The sequence below is a fragment of the Sylvia atricapilla genome, chromosome 12, assembly GCF_009819655.1.
Source record: "Sylvia atricapilla isolate bSylAtr1 chromosome 12, bSylAtr1.pri, whole genome shotgun sequence".
Lineage (NCBI taxonomy): Eukaryota > Metazoa > Chordata > Aves > Passeriformes > Sylviidae > Sylvia > Sylvia atricapilla.
In genome coordinates this window covers 8162891-8171451 of record NC_089151.1, presented here as the reverse complement: position 1 = coordinate 8171451, position 8561 = coordinate 8162891, and the positions used below count along the sequence as shown (strand labels likewise).

Genomic DNA, 8561 nt, shown 5'->3' with positions numbered 1-8561 from the left:
CGGCATCCCCGGTGTTCAGCCGCTAGGATCCACCCCGGTACCCACCCGGCGCATCGGCAAACCTCCTGAGCACCCCTGATACCCAGTGCGATATCCAGCTCGGTACCCAGCTCGGTACCCACGTGGCGCACCGGCATCTCCGGACACCGGTACCCCAGTACCGATCCCCCGTTATCCATCCCGGTATCCACCCGCCGCGCCGGCATCTCCCGCTATCGGCTCTGGTACCCATCGCGGTACCCACCCGGGCACTCACCCCAGTGCATCGGCACCCCCCAATACCCTCCCCGATCTCACTCCAGCACCCACCGGGCACCCACCCTGACAACCCACCGGGAACCGACACCAGCGCCCCCCGCCCGGGCACCCCTTCTCTCCGCAGAGAGTCCTGCGAGGAGCCAGACTCGTGGCAGGGGTGACCCAGGGCTCTTAGGGGTACGCATCGCCGCCGAAACCCATTTTTGGGCAGAAAACGTCAAACCCCCATTCCCCCTTTGCAAGGCCCCCGAGATGGGGGGGAAGGGGGAAGCAGCATAGGGGTGCCCTGTGCCTTTAAGGGGTTCGTGCCCCGCTGCGCGGTGCACGCTGGGAATTGTAGTTCTTTAGCGGCGAGCGCCCCGCAGCACGTGCAGGGACTGGACTAAACATCCCAGCAGGCCCCGCGGCGCCAGGCTGGGGGGCAGAGGAGGTGCTTATGGCGGCGGAGTGGAGCGCTCTTCTCCTCACCTGCCGGCGGGGCCATGGCGGTGTGTCCGCTCTGCAGCGAGGCAAGTGGCGGGGCGGGCGCCCCTTCCCCCTCTCTGTGCCCGGCGGCGGGACCGGCTCTCAACGCCACCCGCCTCTCGTTTGGCAGAGCTGGAGGTGCGGCGGCTGCGGGGCGGGCTGGGCCCGCGCCCCCCCGCGCTGCTCCTGGCCGTGGAGGACCCTTGGGCCAGCCTGGGCAGCGGCGGTGCCACCCTGAACGCTTTGCTGGTGGCGGCCGAGCACCTCAGCGCCCGGGCCGGATGCACGGTGAGAGGTGACAGCGTCTGGTGGGTCCGGGGATGCTGGAAGTCGGTGAGGGTTGCCTGTCCCGTCCCCACTGACTTTTCCCTGCTGTTCTCTCCCAGGTGGTGACCGCTGACGTCCTGAGGGACGCCCGCATCCTCATCTTGCACATGGTGAGAGCTGACCTGCAGCCCAGCACGGGATCTCTTTTTGCACCCGCTCCCTCCCGGTGACCCGCTGTATTCTCTGTCCCACCAGGGCCGAGACTTCTCCTTTGACGACTGCGGCCGTGCCTTCACCTGCCTGCCCGCTGAGGAGCCCGGCGCCGCAGCCGAAGCGCTGGTCTGCAACCTGGACAGCCTTCTGGGGACCATGACACACCGGGTCTGTGTAGCCTGGGGATGGGTTTCCAGCAAGATTGAAACGGTGTTGGGTTCCTGGGCTCCTTCCCTGCCATCCCTGGTCACACAGTCCTTCTCTTGGCAGCTGTGTGTGGGCTCCCCACCTGGTGTCTGGGTCTGCAGCACCGACATGCTCCTCACTGTGCCTTCAACACCAGGTGAGTGGATGCCAGCCTTGCTTCCTGTACCAGCTTTGGCATGGGTCAGGGTTCCTAACAGCAGCACACCCATGAGGGTGTGGATGCTCAGCTCTTGCTGTCTTGTGCATGTCTGGGAGCATCTCTTGTGCCTGAAGTGAGGTGGCACAGCACTGTGGGCACCCCTGCTGGTGTCTGGGTTTGCAACACTGGCATGCTCCTCACTGTGCCCTGAACTCCAGGTGGGTGGATACCAGTGAGCTGGTATCTCAGCTGCCACTTTCACTGCCGTGGTCCAGGTTTTCAGGTAGTTGTGCCCAGTGTGAGTACATGCACTGCCCCAGTGGGCACTGGTCTCTGTCCCTTCCCCCAGGGATCAACTGGGATGGCTTCCAGGGCGTCCGAGTGATCGCAGTGCCTGGGAGCCCAGCATATGCCAGGAACCATGGGGTCTACCTCACCAATGAGCAGGTTGGGGCAGCTCCCCCTTCCAGAGGCATCCCTTGGAGGTGCAGGGATCCTCAGTTCTTTGATCCCTTGGCTGCTGAGGTCTCAGCACAGCTGTGGCTGCTTGGCTTGGGGTTCCCTGAAGAGCTCACTGGGATGGTTTTGCTCCCAGGGGTTGGTGCGTGACATCATCTACAAAGGCACAGAGGCCCAGATCCAGCAGTGTGTGGGGCCAGATGGCACTGTCCCACTGGTATGGCACGACTCAGGTGTTGGTGACCCTGCCAGCCCCATCCCTTGTGTCACCACAGCTGCAGCCTCAGCCCTGATGTGCCTGGCAGGTCTGCGGGATTGTTTTCTTCTCCTCGGATGCTGCCGAGCAGCTTCTGGCCACCCACGTCATCCCTCCTCTGGACGCCTGCACTTACATGGGACTGGACTCAGGGGCACCACCCATCCAGGTGACAGCCCCTCTGTGGGGGGACAGGACCCTTTGCCACACAGGTGTCACTGCTGGGCATCTCTGTAGGGTCTGCTTGCCCTCATACTGCCACATTTGGGAGGGAGCACCCAGTAGCAGGGTGGGGTTCAGGATGGCTGGACCTAACAAGTTCCATTTCTCCCCAGCTGTCCCTCTTCTTTGACATTGTGCTGTGCATGGCAGAGGGGATGACAGAGGAAGATTTTGTGAAGGGTGGTGGTGATGCCAGCGTGAGGAGTGCCCGCTCTGTGCTGTGGACAGCTCTCCGTGGCTTCCCTCTTAGCATGGGTGAGTGCTTCCTTCCAACTTCTAGTGGAGTGTCCCTGCCCAGGTGGTTGTAACTAGATAATCTTTAAGGTCTCTTCCAACCCCAAACATTCTATGGTTCTGTGCTGCAGTGAGTGCATATGATGTGACCCCTTCCTTGCCCCTCTTCCCTGCATGGGGAGAGATGGGGTGTCAGGGCCTGACGGTCGTCTGTGTCTCCCCACAGCTGTGGGTCCTCAGGTCTTCACTCCCCACCCTTTCAAGTGGGGATGTCCAGCCTGGCTCACATGAGTGTGAGACACACCCACTTTTTTTGTCGATGTGCTAAGAGCTCTCCTGCCCCTCCCAGCCTACATTCCCAATGCATCCTATGACTACATGACTGCCTCTGCAAGTGACCACATCCGCAGCCTGACTCTCCTGCCTGGCTCTGCCAGCCACCTCTGCTTCTGCAAAACAGCGCATTCACACGTGGATGTACGTTCCTTCCATCCCCAGCCTTGCCCATGAGCATTTTTTGGGGCTTGCTCTGGGCTGTGTGCCCAGACCCTGGTCCCACATGTCTTTGTGCCCTTGGCAGGAGCCCTGTCTCCTGGAGGATGGCTCTTCGGTCACCAACTGCCTGCTGGAAGGAGCTGTGCGGCTGGCAGCTGGCAGTGTCATCCAGCACTGTCACCTCCAGGTATGTGAATGGGATGGGGGTAACACAACAGCTCCCAGTGCACTGAATGAGCAGCAGGGCAATGTGTTGCTGCCTAGGATGGAGGAACCATAGCTTGGGGGTGCCCTTCCTCTTTGGGGCTACGTTTTGGCTGGTGCTGGGCACCCTGTTGGCTGTTACCCTCTGTAAACAAGGGGATGAGGCTGTCACTTCTGGCCTGTCCTGAGAACCAGGGCATACCCTCTCCTTTGGAGGCTCTGTTATGGCTGTGAGCCCTGGAGGCTGTTGGCTGGCCTGAATTGCTGTAGTCTGTGTTTCTGCAATCTTGTGACAAAATTACATGCTGCCACCTGGCTTGTGCTGCACCAGCTTGTCACTCAGGGTGGTTGTCCCATTCCAAGGTGAGGATTTGGCTCTGATTTGGGGGCCACTGTTGCTTCTTCCTCAGGGTCCCCTGGCAATCGGTCCTGGCTGCCTCCTCTCGGGCCTCAACGTGGGCTCCTCAGCAGCCCTGCGGGGCTGTCCCCTGCGTGATATTGTCCTTCAGGGCCACCACGTCCGGCTGCGTGACCTGTCCTGCCACGTGTTCACTCTCAGCGGCCGCCTTGATGACTGGCAGGTGCGGGGGCAGTGAGGTGACACCAGGCTCCCAGCAAAGCCGAAGTGTGATCAGCCCCTTTGTGTCCCTGCAGAGCCCTGTGGAAAAAGCCACCTACCTGAACATGCCCTGGGCTGAATTTTTCCGACAAACGGGCATACGGTAGGTGCCACCTGTCAGGATGGGACAAGAGACCTAGCTCCTGGAGGTGTCATGACCACCCCAACCCATCCCACATTCCAGCTCCCCTCATGGAAGGTGTCCTCGAGCCCCAGGGCAGTGTTGATGGCCTTTCCCCTCCATCAGGGAAGGGGACCTTTGGGATGCCGAGATGCCACGGAGGAGCCGCTGCCTGCTCAGTGCCCGGCTCTTCCCGGTGCTGCACGCCCGTGAGGCGCTGGGGCTGGAGGATGTGCTGTGGCTGCTGGGCCTGGCCACGGTGGCCAGTGAGCATCTGGCACGCTGGCGAACGGCCTGGCGTATGTCCTGGCAGGAGCTGCTGCCCTGCCTGGACACAGAAGCCGAGCTGGGCGCACGCCAGGCCCTGTTCTTCCTGCAGGGCCAGCGCAAGGTGCGGCGGGTGCTGCTGGGGCGCCAGGACAGCAGCCTCCTGCCGCTTGCCCGCAGCGCTGTCCACGAGGGCTACCACGAGGCTGTGCTGGGCACACTGGATGATGGTGAGCTGGACTCATGAGCTCCATCTCTCGTTATCAGGACGGCTCAGTGCTCCCCACCCCCTTCAGTGATCCCCCCCTGTTGCAGGACCCCATGGGGGTGTGCCTGCAGGGCATCCAGCAAGCCTAGGTGGGTGCTAGCCATGCAAGTCCTACTCCCTTGGGGATAGCTTATGGCAGAAGTGGGCTGGTTGGGATGCAGCCTGCACTCTGGCTGTGCTTTGCAGTCTTCTTTTATTTTATTTTCTAGTTGCCTCCACGGCCAGCGATGCTGGTATTGCAGCACGGGCACTTGCCTGTATAGCTGAGGTCCTGGGCTGCATGGCACAAGGGGAAGGGGGCTTGCGGAGTGGTCCTGCTGCCAACAGGGAGTGGGCCTCAGCTTTTGGGCGCCTGGAGAATGGGGACATTGCTGGTGGTGTCCAGGAGCTGGCTGCTGAGCGGCAGAAGTGGATTAGCCGGTGAGGCTGGGGCTGGCAAGAGGCAGCTGCCCCATTCCAGGCATTGGTTCTGTCGTGGAGATGTGGCAATGGGCTCAGCATCTCTCTTATCCCAGGCCTGCTCTGCTGGTGAGAGCAGCTCGGCATTATGAGGGGGCTGAGCAGATCCTTGTCCGGAAGGCAGTGATGTCCTCATGCCAGTTCATCAGTGTGGGACAGGTGGAGCTGCCACCCTTGGGTCAGTGGGTGCAGGTGGTGTGTCCAGCCCGCCTGGACCTCTCTGGTGAGCACATTCCCAGAGTCAGAAGATCCCTTGTCTCACCCCTGTGGTGCTGGCAGAAAAGGAGTAAGGCACCCCAGGAGACTGATGATGGGTGTTGGCAGGTGGCTGGAGTGACACACCCCCCATCACCTACGAGCACGGGGGGGCCGTGGTGGACGTGGCAGTGCTGGTGGATGGGTGCCGGCCCATTGGCGCACGGGTGCGGCGCATTGTCCAGCCAGAGCTGCGCCTTGTCACCCTCGGTGGGACACCACAGGGCAAGGTGGTGGCAGAGCTGGTGTGCCGGGAGCTGGAGCACTTACAGGATTACTCCCAGCCACATGCACCAGGTGAGGGGTCACCTGCCAGCCTGGCTCTGTACCTGCCATGTCGCATTGGTGCCAGGATGGCCCTTTTGGGGCCAGTGGGATAAGGGAGTAAGTACCACAGCAGGTGTCAGCTTCTTTTTTGTTTTCAGGAGCTCTGCTCAAAGCTGCCTTTATCTGCACCCAAGTTGTGCAGTTCCCCTCTCAGAAACCCTTGAGGGTCCAGCTGATGGAGAGTTTTGGGGGTGGCTTTGAGGTGCACATCTGGTCCAAGCTGCCCCATGGGTCTGGCCTCGGTAGGTCTGCAGGGAAAGGGCTCAGCAGTCCCTCACTGGTGCCTGGGAGTCTTTCCTGCTGCCAGCACCAGGATGGGGCATCCCCCAGGCCCTTAGGGACACAACAGTGCCTCACTACCCTGGCCCTACCTGTGCTCGCTCCCTCCAGGCACCAGCAGCATCCTGGCAGGAGCAGTGATGGCATCCCTGTACCGGGCAGCAGGGAAGGCTGCCAGCACTGAGTCCCTTATCCACGCTGTGCTGCACCTGGAGCAGAGGCTCACAACAGGTAAAACCTGGGGAGAGCAGCTGACCCACAAGGTGGGGATCTCAGCAATAACTGGGATCCCAGCAGTAACTGATGACCCTCTGCCCTGCAGGGGGTGGTTGGCAAGACCAGGTTGGTGGGCTCGTTCCTGGCATCAAAATTGGGAGGTCAAAGGCCCAGCTGCCACTCAGAGTGGAAGTGGAGCAGATCCCAGTCCCTGATGGTTTTACCCAGATCCTGAACGATCACCTCCTGCTGGTGTACACAGGGAAGACTCGCCTGGCCCGCAACCTGCTCCAGGTAATTCCTGTGTGCCTCTGGGTGTCACAGGCTGGCCTCTGCCACTCCGTGGCCTTTGCTGGCATCCCCTTCACTTGTGTGGAGCTTTGCCACCCCAGAGGGAGCTGGTACTCAAAGGCCATGGATGCAGCACTACCTCCCCATGTGCTGCCAGAGGCAGGAGGACAGTGACAGGGATATTCTGGCCTCTTGCAGGATGTGGTGAGAAACTGGTATGCCAGGCTGCCCTCCATTGTGCAAAATGCTGACGCGCTGGTGAGCAATGCTGAGGAGTGTGCCCAAGCCTTGAGGCAAGGTGTGAGCCCCCTTCCCTGGGCCAGGTTCGCCCTTTTAGCAGCTGAAGAAACAAACTTTCCCAGGGAAAAAGGCTGGGGCATGCAGGCAGCTGCAGAAGCTTCTAATCCTCCCGAGCCCACCCTCACCAGGCAATACCCCAAAATTCAGGCTTGAACAAAGATTTTGAGGAAGAGGGGTTTAGACATGCTGAATCTGATCAATTAGCAGTGTGCCATTGGTGACAGGGCTGGGGGCCATGCCTGGTCAGTGCAGTAAATTTATTTGGCTGCTGCAGAGAGGAAGCTGGAGCATTAAAGCAAGGAAATCCTCTCCCTGTGGAGGATTAAAAATAGCAACGTGACAGGGCTGGGGTTGCCTGCTCAGCCACCAGAGCTGGGAGGAACTGGAAAAGAGAAGGCAGAATTTAGCTTGGGCCGAGCATGTTTCTGCCATTTGGGTGAGAAACAAAGACAAGTAATTTGCAATATTCCCTCCTCTGCAGGTGACCTACTGCTCCTTGGCAAGTGCCTGGACTGCTACTGGCAGCAGAAGAAGTGCATGGCCCCGGGCTGCGAGCCGCTGGCCGTTGGGCGTTTGATGGACGCTCTCCGGCCCTACGTCCACGGGCAGTGCTTGGCTGGGGCTGGCGGCGGCGGCTTCCTTTACATCTTAACCAAAGCCCCTCGGCAGAAAGAGGCTTTGCACCAGATCCTGGCAAACACTGAGGTGAGCTGCGAGCCCCTCACTGTTGCAGGCAGCTTGCAGCAGCCTTATCTAGAGCACACAGAGCATCTCTCCCCACCACACACGGGGTGTGATGGCTTGTTCCAGTGCCCTTGCAGGTGAGAAGGGGTCCTTTGCTGGCTCTTGCCCCAACCTGTGACTCTTTTTCTAGGGACTGGGCAACTTCAGCATCCACAGCATTGAAGTGGACACAGGTGGTTTCTCTGTGGAGGTTGTGGAATATGATACGAAGGACGACGCTCACACTGGAGTGGACAGGGCTGTGTGAAGGCCTTCAGCCCTGGCCTGTTCCTGGCAGATATCCAGAACAGGTGCTGGGAAATCCCCACTGCTTGAGGGGCAGCTTCTTCAGCCAGCTCCAGCAAGTGCCCTTAGGTCTCCATATGGTCTTTTTGTGCTGCTACTTGCCCCAAAAGCCAGAGCCTAAGAAGTTGTGACAAGTTGTGCAGGCAGGCAAAACTACCCCTGCTTGGTGGCCTTGCTGGAGGGACAGTTTGCTAGGGCCTCCAGCCTGATTTTGGTGTTTCACTCCAGTTTTTACAGTACTTCAGAGGGAACAAGCTAGCATTTGTGATGCTGCATCTAGCAGGAACCTTCCTGCTCTTCCAGCAGCAGGCACCCAAGCTGTCTGTTCAGCATGTAATGCTCTTGCACCAGGAATGCAGCTGGATGTGGAATCAAGACCCTCTCTTGTCCCGAGGTACTGTTTCAGCAGTGAAATAGTGAATTGTGAAAGCGAGTTACTAGTCCATGCAGTTTGTCTGAATAAAAAAGCTTGTTCTCAGCATGTGTTTGTGCCCCTCTGTCCCTAGCAGGGCTGCTCCCGCTTCACAGGATAGCAAAGGCCCAGCATTGCATGGGAAACACTTTTCCAGGGCTGGGAATGGTAGAACCTGCATGCACGGGCTGGTCAGCCACAGGAGGCAGCCAGGAATGACAAGATCCTCTGGATGCACTCGCACAGAGCAGAAGAGGAGAACTGGAGCAGAGCAGAGCAGAGCTCATGTCCCACATCTC

General features: G+C 59.8%; 1 protein-coding gene across 1 annotated transcript; it reads left to right on the top strand.

Moving 5' to 3' along the window:
• Positions 1–679: 679 nt before the first annotated feature.
• FCSK (fucose kinase) lies at positions 680–8331 on the top strand. The gene is made up of 23 exons (XM_066327761.1): positions 680–767; positions 854–1011; positions 1110–1160; positions 1246–1371; positions 1474–1546; positions 1899–1996; positions 2145–2225; positions 2314–2433; positions 2600–2741; positions 3070–3197; positions 3301–3402; positions 3830–4000; positions 4074–4141; positions 4286–4656; positions 4904–5114; positions 5210–5376; positions 5478–5705; positions 5834–5977; positions 6126–6245; positions 6337–6524; positions 6720–6819; positions 7303–7526; positions 7696–8331. Exons 1-23 carry the CDS (start codon positions 695–697, stop codon positions 7810–7812), a joined length of 3261 nt encoding a protein of 1086 aa, XP_066183858.1. The 5' UTR covers positions 680–694; the 3' UTR covers positions 7813–8331.
• The last annotated feature ends 230 nt before the right edge of the window (positions 8332–8561 follow it).

Excerpts from the sequence above, each read along its gene's own strand:
- FCSK (XM_066327761.1), top strand. The coding sequence starts at position 695 with ATGGCGGCGGAGTGGAGCGCTCTTCTCCTCACCTGCCGGCGGGGCCAT. Across the intron at positions 2,434-2,599 it reads CAGGGGCACCACCCATCCAG|CTGTCCCTCTTCTTTGACAT; the intron begins GTGACAGCCCCT and ends ATTTCTCCCCAG. Across the intron at positions 7,527-7,695 it reads AGATCCTGGCAAACACTGAG|GGACTGGGCAACTTCAGCAT; the intron begins GTGAGCTGCGAG and ends CTCTTTTTCTAG.